Source organism: Amblyomma mixtum, chromosome 4 (assembly GCF_055824585.1).
Source record: "Amblyomma mixtum isolate Tamu chromosome 4, ASM5582458v1, whole genome shotgun sequence".
Classification (NCBI taxonomy): domain Eukaryota; kingdom Metazoa; phylum Arthropoda; class Arachnida; order Ixodida; family Ixodidae; genus Amblyomma; species Amblyomma mixtum.
In genome coordinates this window covers 66386121-66405919 of record NC_143015.1, presented here as the reverse complement: position 1 = coordinate 66405919, position 19799 = coordinate 66386121, and the positions used below count along the sequence as shown (strand labels likewise).

Sequence of the window (19799 nt, the reverse complement as noted above, 5' to 3'; positions counted from 1 at the left end):
GACCACACGACATACATATAAAGCCCCACTTTAAGCAAGCCGTATGAAGTGCCTGCGTGGGGTATGGCTCGCAAATCGTGAGTCAGGGGCTTCCGATGCACCGCTGGTGTGGCTGGCACCTTGTATGGGAGTATCTTGTTAATGCCATATTTTCGACCAGTCCGCATTTTTCTGTCATACAGACACCGACTTTTCTGTGACACGGAGTCTTTGTGTTTTCGTGTAAAAATAAATGGTAAGGAATAAAAAGGCAGGGTAACAACTGCTTTTCTGGCAAAAGTATAAAACAGTGTCAGCTAAATTACAGCACCCTAGTAAAAGATTTATAATATTTAGGGAACCAGTCTGAAACAAAAAAATATGCCAGGTACTACACATTCAAGAGAGAGAAAAAGATCTCAACAACTGGCAATGCAGAAAGCGGCACAGCGGTCTTTTTGAATACTTTTATTTCTTAAACACAGCAAAGAGGAGCCTGTGTATCACCTCGAGGCTGGACTTTCTTATGTCCTTCTCGTATCTCCTATTAACACCGTTGTATCGCATAAAAATAGAAAGAACATTGCAGAAGATGTTCCTGTGCTGTTACACAATGCAGGAATGTGCACTGGTACTATTTCACAACTTCATAAACCATGCAACAAAGACAAGTGTACTGGGAATACACATATTGGATAAATGGTTCAACCATTTACCGGCCTGACATGGCTGATAGAGACGTGGCAAAAGCAACCGCTCACACATGCTATTTGGCAGCATTTAGCTTTAGTTTGCTAGGAATTAAAGAGCACTCGGCTAGAAATGCTTTTTGGCCAAGAAAGCCTTCCTTCATGGCACTACTGTTTCCCTTTCGTGTATCTTCCATTTGTGCCATAGCTAACGTGCTTGGCCCCAAAAGACTTCAGGCACAAGTCACACTGGAATGGTTTATCAACCCTGTGGGCTCGCACATGTTTCTTGAGGGTTGATCGCTTCACAAAGGACACGATTAACAATGGAACGGCTTCCCACCCGTGCGTGTGCGGATGTGCCCTACCAGGTGGTTCTTTCGTGAAAAGCTCCTGCTGCAGTACTTGCAGAGGTATGGACGTTCAGCGGTGTGGATGGTGAGATGCGTCAGCAGCTTGCTTCTCGTCGAAAAGTGCCCGCCACAGTGGCTACACTTCAAGCCCGTGTCTTCGCTCTGGTCAGCTGCCTCGCTAGTATCCCTGGTTGTCGCGACTTGGCTCACAAGGCAACTTCCATCACCCAAAACTTATCCACACGGCACACCGTATACAAAGAGCAGCGCTGTGTTTGAAAGCCAGAATGTTTTGAATAAAATGCAGTGATTTGTCCAACTTACTGGGCACTGTGCCCGTGAGCTAGTAAATGTTGAAGGCGGTCTTACAAAACAGCCTTGACAGCATGCCAAATGCCGGGTTTAACAGCCCCAGCTAAAAGAGCATTGAGTTCTGTAACTCTGCCCCATTTCGAAGTCCATTTATATTTGAAGGAAAAACGTTACAGTCTGATAACGATTCATGACTGATGAAGCGCTCAGAGACCATTAGCAATTTGAAAGACACACCTGACCCATGCACTTCCATTGTCAAACACTTTAAGACGGGAACCTTCAAAAATTTTAAGCCAGAGATTCTTTTCTTTTTAAAGAGCAAATGAGTGGCAAGACTCATGACTTTAGACACGGTATGCGGCAGTTACTAGCACGAAGCTCCCAGGATGCAAAAATAGGAGAGGGTCATTGCTGAAGAGAAATGCACGAAGACCAACACCCTCACAATTGAGATCCCTCCATAGTATACCCCCTGGACCTCTTGCTTTGGGGGTACGTCAAGGATCAAGTCTACTAGAGACCCAATCACATCAGACAACTTAGAAAGAAAAAATAAGTCTGAAAATAAGTACAGAGACCGTGATCAAAAAAGCCATGGAAGGTGTGCAGCAGATGGCGATCTGTTTGAACACGCACTGAAATCAAGGTGGTTCTTTATCAAGCAACAATCTTCGAAAAAAAGAACCTATCACAGTTTCCCCTTCCCCAAATCCCTCTCCGCCATCGCCTACTTTCCTGAGTTTCAAGCTTAAAAAAAGTTTCGTTCTTCTTTTTCATAAACAAGTAAGCTTCATTACTTTGGCAATGCTTGGCCAGTGGCATACATTTGCGCTGTGATGTGACAAGAGCTGAATGCCCAGATGCCTACAACCAGAAGAGCAACCTTTTTTTTCAGTATCAGCAAGCGCACTATGTACGATTGTTCTGCACTCCTGTGGCAACGCGCATGGCTATCGAGGTGTGCCGGCTGTGTAAAGGCCATGGGACCCAGGTGGCTACTGTAAGGTCTTTCGCCCTTGTGGATGCGAAGGTGCCTCATCAGGTTATCCTTCTAGAGGAAACCCTTACTGCAGTGGTCGCACTAGTATGGCTTCTCACCCAAGTGGTTGCGAAGGTGGTCTGTTAGGGAATCCTTCCTGGTAAAAGCCATGCTGCAGTGGCTGCACTGATATGGCTTTTCACCCGTGTGGATGCTAAGGTGCCTCGTCAGGTCATCCTTCCTTGTAAAGGCCATTCTGCAGTGGCTGCATTGGTATGGCTTCTCACCCGTGTGGATGGAAAGGTGCCTCGTCAGGTTAACCTTCCTTGAGAAGCCCTTGCTGCAGTAGCTGCATTGATATGGCTCCTCACCCGTGTGGATGCGAAGGTGCCTTGTCAGGTCATCTTTCTTGAGGAAGCCCTTGCTGCACTGGTCACACTGGTGTGGCTTCTCACCCGAGTGGGTGCGAAGGTGGTCTCTCAGGTAATCCTTCCTTGAAAAGGCCATGCTGCAGTGGTCGCACTGGTATGGCTTCTCGCCCGAGTGAATGCGAAGATGGTCTGTCAGGCAGTCTTTCCTGGTAAAGGCCATGGGACACAGGTGGCAGCTGTAGGGTCTTTCGCAAGTGTGGACGCGAAGGTGCCGCGCCAGGTCATCCTTCTTGAGGAAGCCCTTGCTGCAGTGGCTACAGAGAAAGGGACGCTCTCCGATGTGAACGTACATCAACGGCATCTCTCCCGCTGACAGTTCTTGTTTAGGTGGACAGCTGGGCAGGTCAGAAGTGGTGGTCAAGTCTTCTGCACAATGAAGAAAAGTAACATTTCAAGGATATGTGAAAATGAAGACATGACAGGTGGCCCACCATTCAGAGAGATCACAAATGGTATGAAGACGCTCTAGTTAAGGACTTGATGTGCACTTCGGTCAGTCAAACTTTAAGACAACTAGGCCTTCAAAAAAAAAGGTTCTCTCTTTGGAAGCTGGCATACAGTTCACATCACCACGACAACTCACAAATGGCCAGCCACTGCAAAAAGACATTTGAAGCTCAGAGTAGAACACGCAAAGGTTGAAAGCACTGTGTCGACAACAATCAGTATTGTTCGTAGAAAAGTTCACACTGCAGCACACACAATTCTGCCTATCACATATGCACCTTGTCACCAGCTATCTTGCGGAAATGAATGAATGATAAGTACATTCAACAAAATACACTTCGCATGTAAGATAAAAAAGCTGCCGTGGTGACTCAGTGCTTCCGGCACTCGGCTGCTGACCCGAAAGATGTGGGTTCGATCCCAGCTGCAGCGGCCAAATTTCTATGGAGCCGAAATTCTATAAGCCCGTACACTATGCAATGTCAGTGATATTAAAAAACCCCAGTTGATCAAAATTTCCGGAGGTCTTCACTACGGCGTCCCTCATAGCCTTTGGGACATTAAAACCACATAAACCATAAACAACAAACATATATCAAAAATCGGAAGAAATTCCAAAAGAAAGACACGAAGGGCACTTTTCTGAAACCTAATCAAATATGAATAGTGTATCTCTGGTTCTGATTGGAATATGAATCGAATAGTTAAACTACTTGTGGGATCAATCACAAGGTGTGTGAATATTCGAACCAGACGATTATTCGAGGGAGGTAGCGAAGCTCCAGTAGTGGAACCATAATTTGTAGAATTAAAGTTGTAGCTGTCGAAAGACACAGCAGCGAACTGCAATAGAGGATACACTTCATGATGTCAATATATAAAATCCATGATTGTCATACTATACGCATAGAAAGCTTTCATTTTCCAATTGATGACAACAGCAAACTACCTAACACTAACGGACCGTGCTGCAGTGCTGAATCCTGCATATACCAATCTGGGCAGCAATCTGTGTGACGTGGGAGTGAGCCCTGTTTCTGAAACAGTTGTCAAAAAGAACTACGATGTGCCCTGTTCAAACTATGTGGCAGTTGTTTGAAAACTATTAAAAAACCTAACAGCGGATTCAATTCATTCAGCGAATGAAACAGATGGCTATGCAAATTGCTGTTAGAAAAAGACTTATACTTTAAGATGCATACATTCATGGCTGTTATAAGTAAAGGCAATCTTCCACCTAATAAATGACAGCTACAAAGCAACCTACCACGAAGTACGTACCAGTGGGCTTGACAAGGCCCGATTTTTTTTCTAATCTCATGTACTCAAACCAAGTCACGTAACTAAATATGCAGTTTTATGAAATATACAGTCTTTCCAATCACACTGTGGGTCACAACAATACACAACACAGGAGAAATTGGGATATGACCAAAGGAGGCATAAAACAGCTTATGTTCACAACCACACGCAGGCTGAAATTTTCTTCAGGAAGCTGTATGTTAACCTAATGATTATAATATATACGCTCCAGGCTATGCATATAAGTCTGCCTTGGCAAATGATTCTAAAACAAAACGCAAAACAGTAAAGCCCACAGGCAACACCAAGAAACACGGAAAAGGCAAAAAAAAAATTGTTTTCTCATACCTCCGGATGCCAGCAGTAGTAGGCTTAGCTTACATGTCTCAAGCAATCCTCAATGTTACCTTTTTTGTTTGTGCAATGTATACAGATACAAGACATCAGGCAGGAGAAAACAAAAGGTTTGGTTTGGTTTATTGGGGTTTAATGTCCCAAAGCAACTTAGGGTATGAGGGACGCTGTAGTAAAGGTCTCCGGAAATTTTGACCACCCAAAATCCCTATCATGTGTGACACGGGCTCTCACACACGTCTACAGGATATCTGTTAAGCTCTCCAGTTTCCATTAGGAGCATCATAAAATGAAGTTACCATTTTTTTTACAAAAACAACTGGCTATGAGCTAGTTTGGGCTCTGCACCAAATCTGAGCACAGTAATGAGTAAGTTGTCAAGAACAGATGAGTATATGCGTAACTATGGATTTACAAACTGCACTCTGATCACATGGATTATTAGTTAATACGTACCAAAGCGACTCAGGTTATCGCCACAGTGGAGGGCTCCAAATAATTTCGACCGTCTGGGTTTCTCTGAGGTGCGCAGTACACGAGTCTCTCGCACATCGCCTCCATCGAAATGTGACTGGCACAGCTGGGATTGAACCAGTGTCTTTCGAGTCAGCAGCCTTGCACCACAACCACTGAGCCACCATGGTGGCTACCTTAACTACTGCCAGGTAATATGGGGAGAAATACTCCAGAATATGCGTGACATGCAGGTGGACATTTTGATCACTTCAAATGCACAAACTTCACAGGGATGCAGAACAGAACATGCAATAATTGCGCATTTATTACACATCGGTATTATGGCAACTACAAATGTGCAAAATCTACAAATTTAGATGAGTCACGTTATTCAAATATAATATGTGGATAACGAATTCCAGAACAAGCACGGGTCAGAGAAAAAGTAATCATGCTTCACCACGCAGCAAGGTAACCTGCTGCTACGAGTGGCACTGGTGCACCTTTATTGTATCCACAGAAATACTTGCTTTGCGACCACAAAATACCCTTTCGTTTCCTGGCCACAAATGCAAAGTACAACATGAAACCATGCATAACAAGCCCTTCAACCTGACGGCAAGCATCACTTAATGCTTACACCACGTCAGGTGAAGAGACACACCACCTTGCCGACACTTTTCGAAGAAGCACCTTTTAGAAAATGAAATAGGCTCAAAAGTAGGGTTCGAGGCCATCAGATGAATTAGCGATGCAATTCGGACAAATCTCATACGTTCCACAATCTTTGGTCTTCCTACTGATTAACCCGAGAGGTCTGGTCATTACAGTTGCACTAACGAGTTTCTTCAATGAATTCAATGACAATGTGCGCCGTTGAACCTTAGCAATGCATTGAGGTACAGTCTGAACATTCCCAGTGCAAAACGGTGGCACAGTAATCATTCGTGTACATACAATGAAAACATGCAAGGTTGATCTGCGTAAATAAAGGCCAAGTTAACACAGCATTTATGTGAATGCAATACAAAATGAACACAATTGGTGCAATACCCTCTTAACCTGCACGGGTAATGACTGTGAGTGCTGAAACATTTCATGGCAAGATGTGCTGGTGCGAGACTAGGACATTAACGATGACTCGGTAATGGGTAATCCACAGATTGATGCAGTGCTGACGTGCCACTTGTCGAAAATATAAGAAAGTATGGCCTCAAACCTGAAAAACAAAGAAAAAAGAAAAATACGTTACCTCTGCATGGGAGTTTCCTCTCTCCCTTCTCGCATACATTTATCGAGTCAGTAGTACAGTAGAGGTGCACGAATGTTCTAAACTTCGAATAGCTTGCAAACAGAATTTGCTATTCAATCCGCACCGGACTTTCACTATTTGAACCTCCTGAATGTTCAATAAGTATTAATTTTTAGTTCATCTAAACTCACCACGAAACATCGCGATGAATGGCAGAATCTTGCACTTGTCACATCAGTTGATTCGCTCTTTCCTAACAGAATCGACGGCCAGTATGAGGCAAAAGTCCGTGAGCGGATATGTTATGTTTGGCATAAAATAAATGCACCAATGGCCATCAAATACCCCTGCGGTGCGGCCACCGAGCGCTCGAAGGTCGAAAAACGAAGTGCACTGCATGCACACGTCATTGAGTGTGGCAGGTTACGTGCAATCCTGACTGAGAGCGATTTCAGCGACATTTAGGTCACTATGATGAGAGACACGGCGTGCATGGAAGTGGCTCGGCTTGTAGAGGATATCGGAAGGAGACGAAGCTGCGGGCAACTTGTGCTGCTGCAGTTGCTCTGCAGCGGGCATTTTGATGTTCCCAATATTCTGTCCATTAGAATCCTTGAAGTGCGTACATTAGACCACAGAGACAAGAAAAAAATTTACGGGCAATCAATGAGATTCATACAGTGTATACACTTTGGCATTAATTTTCTACAGCATGTTAGATAGATTACGTTGTCTGTGTAAAGAGAGACCATCGAGCAGGCACTGCTTCGGTCCATTAACACGGACACTGCACCCTTCGCTGCCAGTCTCTCACTCTCCCTCAAGTCACCGAACTCCCTCTCCATGCTCCAGCAGAGAGGCTTCCAACGGTGGCTAGTGCCGCCACCAGAAAATTTTTTAGGCCATTCTACCACGACTGTGACAGTAATGTTTGATTATTTAAGCACCTTATTCCAAATGACCTTATTCCTTATTCCAAATGACCAATTCTGGAAGCTAAAAATGGCGCAAAAGGAATAAAATGAACTTCTGAACTTTTCCACAGCCACGCGGAAGGATGCTGGCTATCAGGTCTACCTCCATGACTTGAATGCAGATGGCAGCACATTCACAGGAGTGGCAACTCCCTGGCACACAGGGCCTCCATGGCTCAGGGTCACACAGTAGACACCTCTGGCAGATGTCTCTAGCACATCTTAGCTCAACATGGGCAAACAAGGTGTCGAGATTATATCAAAGACTAGAGGGTAAACACTGGGTCACCTCCGACAGCTTATACAATGTACAAAGCTCACCTGTGCAAACTAAAGCGCTTTCCTGCTTCAGTGTAGGAATATTACCCAAATACCTTACTTGTAAGGGAACTAACTCACAACTACTGAAATAATTTTATGGACATTGTGACCAAGTTAAATGCTATGCATTCTACAATCAATGAGTTCGCACCAACAGTGGCGTCACAATGAGCCCCTCACAAGACCGCCGAGGCCAAGGCAGCTCTTCTCAGACACGAGTTATAACAAATGCCGATCTGTAACAAAACACACTGCCCTTAACTGAGCTCCTTCTGCCCTGGCCGTGTGGGCAGGGCACTTTTATTTTTCTTTCTTTTTTAAAGCCCTTTCTCACATATGTCTACAGTGTTGCTGCATTCACCATTACCTGGCACATGTGAAGAAAATGTTCACAGAATTTGCTGCTGGGAAAAAGTGACACAACTAAAGTTTGAAATAGACACAATCATTACAAGAAGATGTCGTGGCAACAAGAAACTTAGCAGGTGCAACAAGGGATCTTTAAATCAGGAGGAACTGCAGTGTAAGCAGTAAGACCATAGATAACTTGCAGAAAGCACACAATGGCTACCCATGGTTATCTTTAAGGTTTAGGTTTAGTTTATAGGAGTTTAACGTCCCGAAGCAACTCAGGCTATGAGGGACGCCGTAGTGAAGGGCTCCGGAAATTTCGACCACTTGGGGTTCTTTAACCTGCACTGACATCGCACAGTACAAGGGCCTCTAGAATTTCGCCTCCATCAAAATTCAGCCGCCGCGGCCGGGATCGAACCCGCGTCTTTCGGGTCAGCAGCCGAGCACCATAACCAGTGAGCCACCGCGGCGGGGCAAAAAACTGTTTCCGCCCGGGAACGAACCGGAGACCTTGCGTGTATGAGGCAGGGGGGACGTGACTTTGAAGTCAAGAAAATTTTTGAAAACAAAATTAATTTTAGCAATAGCACAGTTCGTACCCATAAGGTCTCTCTAATTATATTCCGGAACATTCTCCCTGAATATAACCCAGAAGTGACTTTGAAAAAGGGTGTTTAGTGACTGTAGGTCACAAGAAACTGGCTGGGATCCCCAAGAAAATACCAGTTTTCTAAAAAAAGTGTTTCTTGACCCGACTGCCCCGTTTGTAGAAAGTATAGCATGATGCTGGGTTCATGGATTTTCATGGTTTGTTGCATTGGGTCCCTTGAAAATTCTTTGCCTAGTGAGATTTGTACAATTCCAAATTATTTTTTAATTTTTTCCCTTTGTCATTAATTTTACAAGCTGCCAATGAGTGCAGCAGGCGAGTATGGATATTTCTTACAGTGTAGAAAAAAATCAGGCTGATTATTTGGAGAATGTCATAGCATCAGCCATTTCTTTTGCTAAAAGCTCAGAGCTACTCTAGGCTCCTACCATGTTTTGTTGTAAGTCAACCTTTCTGCAAGTTTGGTACAGCAATGAAGCACATAAAAATATATAGTGTCAAAACTACTGAAGATATAGAAGAGAAAATCTGTATTTAGTCATTTCGTGCACTTCCCACTAAATGTGTCAAATTCCATCACTCTGAGCCAAAAAATTTAAAACATTTCTTCTGAAACGTGCATCCCCCCTCTTAAGCACAAAACTTCGAAGAGAGAAAAAAAAGTAGAACTGCCACTGCTCCCCAAAAAATCATTGTAATGTTCTGAGTGTAACATTTCCACACAATATTTTTGCCAATTCGTGGCCACATGCAGCATGACGGAGTGCATTTGTATAAGAGACAGAAGGCGGGTGTTGTTTTCTTTAAAGGAGTATAGGCACGTAACGTTTGGGTGCGCGCTTTCTAGTTTATGATGATGCGTAAGGCATTATTATATATGGATTACTACCTGGTATTCTCCTATGACCGCCAGATAATTTATGATCTAATTTTGTTTTCGTGCTGTTTCGGTTTCAACAGCCAAATGAGGACTGTGTCGTCAAAGTGTGGTTATAGGTCACGCGAGGCACGAAACAACCGGAATATAATCGCCGCTTCCACATTCATTGTCATCCCGGCTCTTGAGGAAGGCTAGCTTCAGCACTGTAGTGAACTAAAATGAAGAAGCAGCAATTATATTGGCTCTTTTCTATGCCTTACGTGACGTAAACCTACTCTTTGACATCACAGCCATCATTTGGCCGTTGAAACTGAAACTCAATCAGCATGACAGAGAACTATGATGATAAACTATTTAGCGGTGGTAGGTGAGTACCACATGGTGGTTCATGCTTAGTAGTGTCTGCCGCATCATTGTAGACAAGAAAACATGCCACCACGGTTAGGATTCTATACTTCATTAACTCGTGGGTGATCACGGTGCTTGCAATGACTCGCTGTGACTTTTCTTTTCACCTAGGTGGCCTCCACATCTGAATTCAGCAAGTGGCAGCATCAGCTATACCTCTGCTTACAGTAGCGACTGTCTTTGAAGTCCCCAGTCAGCCTATGCCTATCTATCAGCTTCCGACGGTCATTCCGACGCCAACGTCAGCCGACAGTGAAGGTGAGTAGTGGAGTTTAAATAATGTGAAGCACAACGTTATCACACAAATCTCATCACCTGCAACTGGTGGACGACCGAAGACACTTTTCAGGTAGAATGGTGACATCCTGAACCATGCTAACAAACTGTCAAAGGTCTCGCATGACAGACTGAACAGCTAGCCTCTTGAATGGAAAGTCCAAGCATTACGTCACTACCTCTTCAAAGCACCCACTGACTCAGTAACGGTCAACCCAGGCCACTCTGCACAACACAACAGGAAGGGAGAACTCAAATTCTTCACCACTGTCAGAATCAACGAGTTTCATGGCCACTGGCAAGAAATGTCTGACCTTGAACAAATGCACAGCACAGAAATAGAACCACGCAATAAACACTAACATATGGCTGCTGCAGCAGACCTCCGCGCAGTAAATGAATGTTTCTGCACATTTGAGCTCGATTTGGCTGCTGCATCAACAACGGTAGCATCAAGCTACACTTGGACTGCAAGAACAGATGCTGCCATGACACAGCACTTTTTGTGAGTTTGCACACAAAATGCAGCCATACTGAGGAGACCTTTATAGTGCATAGTAACAGGACAGGTCATTTCCGAATGAATGAATTTACAGGATACAAACATTAAGCTATGGGTCTGCACAGGTTCACAGCAGCTGTCCTGAAATGTTCTGCCTTCTCCCCCCCCCCCCCCCCCCCGATTCAGCTACCGTTTAAAAGCGCTGGCTGGTTACCAATAAACGTAAGGGGGGCATCTGTAGTTTTAGCCAGCGTCTTCGCTTTGGCGGACGCGGTTGTTGCGACGCGCGTCTCTTTTTTTACTCTTTCCTCTTATCTTTTAACTCTCCTCTATCTGCACGTGGCAGCGGTGGTGGCTCGGCTCGAGCCAGTCGGCAGGCCCGTGCACTTTCCTCGGTGGACTGCCCGTCTCTTCGGGTGCTTCGTCTCGGCTTTGTAGCACTAAGCGCAGAGCGTCTCGGCCTGGCGTTTCGCCGGTAGCATAGCGTCGTGGCGACTTGGCAACTAAGGGCAAATGTGAACACGCACTCCCCGAAAGTCACTGTGGTGTCTGTGGCAGCAAAACGGTCACATCAGAACTCGCAGGTGCACAACCTTACGGCGTGTTACGACTTGAACGCAGAAGAATGAGTTGCAGTAGCAGATGCAGAGGGCTCACTCGGAAAGGTGTCACTGCGGCAAATCGATCTGCTACTGTGCTTGGACGTTTCCGTAGTTTTGCACAACCGAAGCTTGAAAAAAAAAAAAAAAAAAAAACGAAACCAGTCGCTTAGCGCTGTCATTGGGCTCAATAAGCACCCACAACAGCACTTTCAAGAATGCACACTGTGATCTGAAGTGCATCGAACCACCCATAGAGCTCTGCCGTAGATACACAATCACAATACGACTTTGTGAAGCATCAGCTAGCAAAAGAGAGCTAACTTTCCGCGTACGCAGTTCCTTGCAATTCCGAACTCCATGCCGAACTCCATGCCGAACTCGAAGTTGACGGTGATGCATACTGCGATGCACCTTGCTTGATCATGTCAGGCGTAATGAAAGAAGCAAACAGAACATGAAAATCACCCACCTTATATATAAACAAGGCACGAACGCCTCGCTGTTGAAAAATTAATGAATGAAATACTGCTTGACAGGGGCGAACTTCAAATCCCCTCCCCCCCCCCCCTCTTTAAAAAAAAAAAGGCCAAGCCAAAAAATAAAACCGAAACTTCTGTTTTTTTGGGGGGACGGGGTGGTGGTTTTGTTCTTGCACCCGGCGGCACGCAGTCGTTGCCGTCGTTAATTTTCATTGGCACCAATTAACGTGGAGCTTGTGTGCCTCGGTTCCCTGCAGAAAACTGTGTTAAGTTACTGTGCTAGCAAAAATCAATCCTCCGCAGTTTTGCAGGCCCTGGTGAAGATACAGAATCGATCATACAGGCTCTCGTAGACGGAACTCAACATCCTCTCGGGCGCAACGCATGCGCATTTCCGAGAGTAAAACTTGGTTTCGCATGTGTTTTCAAATCCGACAGGGAACCTCGCTGTGGCCCTTGGCTACTTGCACATATCCTTCTCTCACCTTAAACACGCGTAGCCGATGGACGTTAAAATCTTTCTAGCTGAGAGTAGCAGTATGCAGGCGGTTTTAATTTGCTCCCTTCTTCCTCCAATCTCTGCGCGGAGCTTTTGTAGCGATGACCACACTGCGCTAGCCGCTACGCGAGGTCAACGGGGCTGCGCGCTGAGCCGTGGCGTCACCGCTCTGCCAGCTGTGCGCATGCGCGGAGTGACGTCATAGCCCGCAGCTGGTGTGCGCATGGAGGAAGGGTGTACGAGCCTCGCCGACGGCGGAGCCTGTGCAAATGCACGGAGTGACGTCAGAGCACGCAGCTGGTATGCGCGCCGCGTGCCCAGATAACGCTAGCGTTTCGAGCCTTCAGCGTGGCGGCGCCGTGGCTGTTCACGAGGCGCGGAGCAGTTGCCGGCGGCGCGCCGACGAAACCGAGTGTAGGGTGCCTCGATGTCAGCCTTCTGGGGAGGAGTGGAGAGTGGGGAGAGAGTGAATCCACGTCCAGGGACGAAGATTATACAATATATATACCTACACGTTCTAGAGCTCCAGTCCTGGACTTTTACTTCGGGCCTTCATGAGAGGTATCAGTTGGAGACAATTCTCTCTGATCATGCTGTAAAATACCGCCCATAAAGCTTGCAAATATGACCTGTGCACATGTGCTTTCATCTTTGAACATAACTGCAGTTACATCCTGTTATTATACAGTATGTGTGTGGGATGCAGGGGCAACTCTATGGGGGCTCATTTTATAGATCTTCTGTCACTAGTCCGTATAGCAAATGCTCTATTTTGTGCGGAAATATTACTAGGCTATGTCGGCAGGGTCGTGTGCTCGAAACAAAACGTGTATACTGCAAGCACACACGAGAAAATGCCATTGCACAGATTACTACTTTCGTGGGCCATAGCTTTGAGCACTGAAATTAGTGGAGCCAGAAATTCTTTTATGGAAGGGCATGGAGGTGTGCCTGGGCATGAGAGTAAAGGTACGGACGTGAAGCTTAGCTATTTACACAGTCAGTTTAGCCAAGGCACAGCACAGCTTTCAGGTTCTATAACGCGGACCACAAACCACCCAAGTAAGTTCCACAGTGAGAATGTGCACAATACTTTGTATGACAGCAACTGTAATCAAGTACCCATGACAAGTACGCAAAGTCACGCAAAAAAAATTGGCTTTGGTCTCCCCCCCCCCCACTTGACACAGCACATGTACAGTGCTCTAGAACCTAGGTTCTAGAGCACTGTAGCACATGCGCACAGCTGTTGCAGCTCGGTTTCGCCGGCGCGCCGCACCACCGGCATTAGCAGCTGCTCAGCACCTCGTGACCAACCGGCTCAAGGCTGCGGCGCCGCCACGGAGCTGAAAAGGTGCCACGCTGAAGGCTCGAAGAGCTGGTGTAGTGTAGCTCTCACTACAAAACAGATATAAAGTTGAAGCTCACCATACAAAGCTTAATTTTTCATACAAAACTTAGTTCATTCAGAGCACAAAAACACCTCATGCAAATTTTGCAAGGCTCACTTCTACGACAATTAAACACAAAAAATGTTGGAGGGCCACTGATGCTCCGCCCTCAAAAGTATGATGCAAGAGGGCCTCTTGCCCATGCAGAAGTGGACTCTGCTTCCTCTTTAACGATCAGAGTCATTTTGCGAAAGACCGCGGCGGCTGAATTTCGATGAAGGCGAAATTCTAGAGGCTCGTGTGCTGTGCGATGTCAGTGCACGTTAAAGAACCCCAGGCGGTCGAAATTTCCGGAGCCCTTCACTACGGCGTCTCTCATAGCCTCAGTCACTTTGGGACGTTAAACCCCAATAAACCAAACCAAACCATTTTGCGAAAGACTACATGGCATATGTATAAAGCCCCGCTTTAAGCAAGCCGTACAAAGTGCCTGCATGGTGTGTGGCTCGCAACTCGTGGGTCAGAAGTTTCCGATGCACCGTTGGTGTGGCTGGCACCTCGTATGGGAGTATCTTGTAAATGCCACATTTTCGACCAGTCTGGATTTTTCCGTCATGCCGACACCGGCTTTTATGCGACACGGCGCCTTTACACTTTCGTGAAAAAAAAAAAAAATGGTAAGGAATGAAAAGCCAGGGTAACAACTGCTCTCCCGGCAAAAGTATAAAACAGTGTCAGCCAAATTACAGCACCCTAGTAATAGAGTTATAATATTGAGGTAACCAGTCTGAAACAGAGAAATATGCCACATACTACACATTCAAAAGAGAGAAAGATCTCAACAACCGGCAATGCAGAAACTGGCACAGTGGTCTGTTTGAATACTTTTATTTCTTAAACACTGCCTTCTTAAACGCTGCCAAGAAAAGCCAGCTGTATTACCTCGAGGCTGGAATTCGCATGTCCTTCTCCTATCCCCTATTCACACCGCTGTATTGCATAAAAATAGAAAGAACATTGCAGAAGATGATCCTGTGCTGTTACAAAACACAGGAATCTGCATTGGTATTATTTCACAACTTCAGAAACCATGGAACAAAGAGTACTGGGAATGCAGATATTGGATAAACGTTCAACCGTTTATCCAATATCTGCATTCCCAGTACCGTTTATCGGCCTGACATGGCTGATAGAGACGAGGCAAAAGCAACCACTCACACATGCTATTTGGCAGCATTTAGCTTTACTTTGGTAGCAGTAAACAAGAACTCGGCTAGCAATATTTTCGGCCAGGAGAACCTTACTTCACGGCACAGCTGTTTCCCTTTCATGCATCTTCAGTTTGTGCCGTAACAAAATGTGCTTGGCCCCAAAAGTTTTCAAGCACAAGTCACACTGAAATGGATTTTCACCCCCGTGGGCTCGCACATGTTTCTTGAGGGTTGATCGCTTTGCAAAGGACACGGTTAACAATGGAACGGCTTCCCACACGTGCGGGTGCGAATGTACCCTACCGGGTGGTTCTTTTGTGAAAAGCTCCTGCTGCAGTACTTGCAGAGGTATGGACGTTCAGCGGTGTGGATGGTGAGATGCATCACCAGCTTGATCGTCATCAAAAAGTGCCCGCCACAGTGGCTACACTTCAAGCCCGTGTCTTCACTCTGGTCACCCCCCTTGCTAGTATCCCTGGTTGTCGCGACTTGGCCCACAAGGCAACTTCCATCACCCAAAACTTGTCCACAAGGCATACCGTATTTATTGAGCAGTGCTGCGTTTGAAAACCAGAATGTTTTGAATAAAATGCAGTGATTTGTCCAACTTACTGGGCGCTGTGCCCCTGAGCTAGTAAATTTTGAAGGCGGTCTTACAAAACAGCCTTGCCAGCATGCCAAATGCTGGGTTTAACAGCCCAAGCTAAGAGAGCATTCAGTTGTGTAACTCTGCCCCATTTCAAAGTCCATTTACATTTGAAGGAAAAACGTTTCAGTCTGATAACGATTCACGACTGAAGAAGCGCTCGGAGACCGTGAGCAATTTGAAAGACAGAGCTGACCCATGCACTTCCACTCGCAAGCGCTTCAAGACGGGAACCTTCAAGAATTTTGAGCCAGAGATTCTTTTCTCTTTAAAGAGAAAATGAGTGGCAAGAATCACGACTTTAGACACGGTATGCAGCAGTTCCTAGCACGAAGCTCCCAGGATGCAAAAATTGAAGAGGGTGATCGCTGAAGAGAAATGCAAGAAGACCAACTCCCTCACAATTGAGATCACTACATAGTATACCCCCTGGATCTCTTACTTTGGGGGTACGTCAAGCATCAAGTCTACCTGATACCAATCACATGAGACAATTTAGAAAAAAAAATAATAAGTCTGAAAGTAAGTACAGAGACGATGATCAAGACGCCATATAAAGTGTTCTAATAAGACACCAGAGTTGCATTGGAGTAGATGGTGATCTCTGTGAACACGCATTGAAATGAAGGGACTCTTTATGAAGCAACAATCTCTGAAAAAAGATGAAGCTAGCACCGTTTCCCCTTCCCGAACTCCCTCTCCCTGATCACCTACTTTCATGAGTTTCAAGCTTAAAAAAACAAAGCTGTTTTTTCGTAGCCAAGTAAGCTTCATGAATTTGGCAATTCTTGGCCAGCAGTATGCATTTGCGCTCTCATGCAACAAGATCTGAATGCCCAGATGCCCACAACCAGAAGAGCGACCTCTTTTTTCAGTGATCAGCATGCGCACGACGATTGTCCTGCACTCTTGTGGGACGGCACATGGCTATCGAGGGGTGCCGGCTGTGTAAAGGCCATGGGACACAGGTTGCAGCTGTACGGTCTTTCTCCCTTGTGGATGCGAAGGTGCCTCATCAGGTCATCTTTCTTGAGGAAGCCCTGGCTGTAGTGGTTGCACTGCTATGGCTTCTCGCCCGTGTGGATGCGAAGATGCCTCTTCAGGTCAACCTTCCTGAGGAAGCTCTTGCTGCAGTGGTCACACTGGTACGGCTTCTCACCCGTGTGGATGCGAAGGTGGTCTCTCAAATAATCCTTCCTTGTAAAGGCCATGTTGCAGTGGTCACACTGGTATGGCTTCTCACCCGAGTGAATGCGAAGGTGGTCTGTCAGGCAATCCTTTCTTGTAAAGGCCATGCTGCAGTGGCTGCACTGATATGGTTTCTCACCCGTGTGGGTGCGAAGGTGCCTCGTCAGATCATCCTTCTTGAGGAAGCCCTTGCTGCAGTGGTCGCACTGGTATGGCTTCTCGCCCGAGTGGAAGCGAAGGTGGTCTCTCAGGTAATCCTTCCTTGTAAAGGCCATGCTGCAGTGGCTGCATTGGTATGGCTTCTCACCCGTGTGGATGGAAAGGTGCCTTGACAGGTCATCCTTTCTTGTAAAGGCCATGCTACAGTGGCTGCACTGATATGGCTCCTCACCCGTGTGGGTGCGAAGGTGCCTCGTCAGGTCATCCTTCTTCAGGAAGCTCTTGCTGCAGTGGTCGCACTGGTATGGCTTCTGGCCCAAGTGGATGCGAAGGTGGTCTGTCAGGTAATCCTTCCTGGTAAAGGCCATGCTGCAGTGGCTGCACTGATATGGTTTCTCACCCGTGTGGGTGCGAAGGTGCCTCGTCAGGTCATCCTTTTTGAAGTAGCCCTTGCTGCAGTGGCTACAGAGAAAGGGGCGCTCTCCGATGTCAATGTACATCAATGGCATCTCTCCCGCTGACAGTTCTTGTTTCGGTGGACAGCTGGGCCGTTCAGAAGTGGTGGTCAAGTCTGCGCAAGGCAAAAAAGTAAACATCTGCAGGGCATGTGAAAATGCAGACATAAAAAGGTCGCCCAGCATTTAAAGAGATTATGAATGGTATGAAGGCGCTCTAGTTAAGGACTTGATGTACACTTCAGTTAGCCAAACTTTAAGACAACTAGGTCCTGAAAGAAAAGGTTCTCTCTTTGGAAGCTGGCATACACTTCACAACAGCATGACAAGACACAAATGGCCAACCACTGCAATAAAACATTTGAAGCTCCGAGCAGAAGATGCAAAGGTCGAAAGCACTGTGTCAATTTGAGTTGGTGCTGTTCAGGTAGAAAAGTTCACACTGTAGTACACACAATTCCGCCAATCACATACGCACCTTGTCACCAGCTATCTTGCGGAAATGAAAGAATGATAAATGCATTCAACAAGATACAGTTGACATGCAAGATAAAAAAGCCGTCGATGTGGCTCAGTGTTTATGGCACTCGGCTGCTCTCCCGATAGCTTATTTTCACAACCACACGCAAGCTGAAATTTTCTTCAGGAAGCTAAACGTTAACCTAATGATTATAATATATATGCTCCGGGCTATGCATGCAAGTCTGCCTTGGCAAATGATTCTAAAACAAAACGCAAAACAGTAAAGCACGCAGGCAACAGCAAGCAACTCAGAACAGGCAAAAAATGAAAACATTCCTATTCAATGGCAATGTGTAGTTGTACCTCAGGAATGCATTCAGATACAGTTTAAATATTCCCAACACAGAACGGTGCCACAGTAATTGTCCCCGTGTACAAACAATGAAAATGTGCAAGGTTGATCAGCATAAACAAAAGGGCAAGTTAACAAAGCATTTTTGTGAATGAAATACAAAATGGTCACAATTGGTGGAATACGCTCATGACCTGCATGAATCACGATTGTGGGCGCGGAAATACTTCATGGCAAGATGTGCTGGAGCAAGACTAGGACATTAATGATGACTTGGTAACGGGTAATCCACAGATTGATTCAGTGAAAACTTTCCCCTTGTCAAAAATGTAAGAAAGTACGGCTTCAAACCTGAAAAACAAAGAAAAAGAAAAATACATTACCTCTACATAGGAATTTCCTCTCTCCCGTCTCTCATACATTTATCGGGTTAGTAGTATAGTAGAGGTGTGCGAATGTTCTAAACTTTGAATAGCTTGCGAACAGAATTCGCTATTCAATTCACACTGGACTTTCACTATTTGAACCTCCTGAACGTTCAAAAAGTATTAATTTCTTGTTCACCTTAACTCACCACGAAACATAGTGAGGAATGGCAGAATCTAGCACTTGTCACATTTGTTGATTCGCTCTTTCCTAACAGATTTGACTGCCAGTATGAGGCAAAAGACAGTGAGCGGATATGCTATGTTTGGCATAAAATAAATGCACTAATGGCAATCAAGTACCGCTGCGGTGCGGCCACCGCGAGCTCGCAGGTCGGAAAACGAAGTGCACTGCATGCACACGTCATTGAGCCGTGCCACCATGCAGTAGGTAACGTGCGATCCTGATTGAGAGCGATTATCTACATTTAAGTCACTATGATAAGAGACACAGTGTGCATGGAAGCAGCTCGGCTTGTAGAGGATATCGGTAGGAGATGAAGCTGCAGGCCGCTTGTGCTGCTGCAGTTGTTCTGCGGCGGGCAGTTTGATGTTCCCATTTTTATTGCGAAAGCAATACTACGCAAGGTTTTGAGTCGTCAGCGTGGTCCCGGCTAGTGGTGATGTCACACCGAGCGGAGGAAAAACTGGAGACCAGTTCGGCTCGTCGGCGTGGTCCCAGGGTAACCACGCCGCTGCTGCTGCTCTCTCTCTCTCTCCTTCCCTTCCCCTCTCTGAGAGAAGATTACGTGTGGATGTGTATATATAAGGTGTTTCAACCAAGGCCTCGTTTGCTTTCGCAACCTACCGGGCTTAACCAAGCTAAGCCTCTGCCAATTCTTTTGCCCATTAGAATCCAGGAAGTGCGTACAATAGACCATAGAGACGAGAAAAGAGTTTATGGGCAATCAATGAAATTTATATAGTAAATACACTTCAGCATTAATTTTCTACAGCATAATAAATAGATCATGTTGTCTGTGCAAAGAAAGATCACCGAGCAGGGACTGCTTTGGTCCATTAACACGGACGCGGCTCCCTTCGCCGC

The 19799-nt window shown here is 45.9% G+C and overlaps 2 protein-coding genes across 2 annotated transcripts in view; both read right to left on the bottom strand.

The window, feature by feature from the left end:
* Window positions 1–1127: 1127 nt before the first annotated feature.
* On the bottom strand, window positions 1128–11032 carry LOC149346703 (uncharacterized). Its single transcript, XM_089586609.1, has 2 exons — window positions 10420–11032; window positions 1128–3112 (listed from the first exon to the last, which is right to left on the bottom strand). The coding sequence occupies exons 1-2, from the start codon at window positions 10466–10468 to the stop codon at window positions 2418–2420; spliced, it is 744 nt and encodes a 247-aa protein (XP_089442735.1). The 5' UTR covers window positions 10469–11032; the 3' UTR covers window positions 1128–2417.
* Window positions 11033–15017: 3985 nt separating this feature from the next.
* LOC149346701 (uncharacterized) overlaps window positions 15018–19799 on the bottom strand; it is a 28696-nt gene continuing 23914 nt past the window's right edge. The window contains exon 2 of the mRNA XM_089586602.1: window positions 15018–17628. Coding sequence (XP_089442728.1) covers window positions 16772–17628 — 857 coding nt within the window. The 3' untranslated portion in view covers window positions 15018–16771. The remainder of the gene's footprint in view (window positions 17629–19799) is intronic.

Bases quoted from the DNA above. Each gene is read 5' to 3' on its own strand.
- LOC149346703 (XM_089586609.1), bottom strand. From the start codon at position 10,468: ATGTCACCATTCTACCTGAAAAGTGTCTTCGGTCGTCCACCAGTTGCA. The intron at 3,113-10,419 runs GTGATGAGATTT...TTCATTGTGCAG, and splicing joins CGGTCGTCCACCAGTTGCAG to AAGACTTGACCACCACTTCT.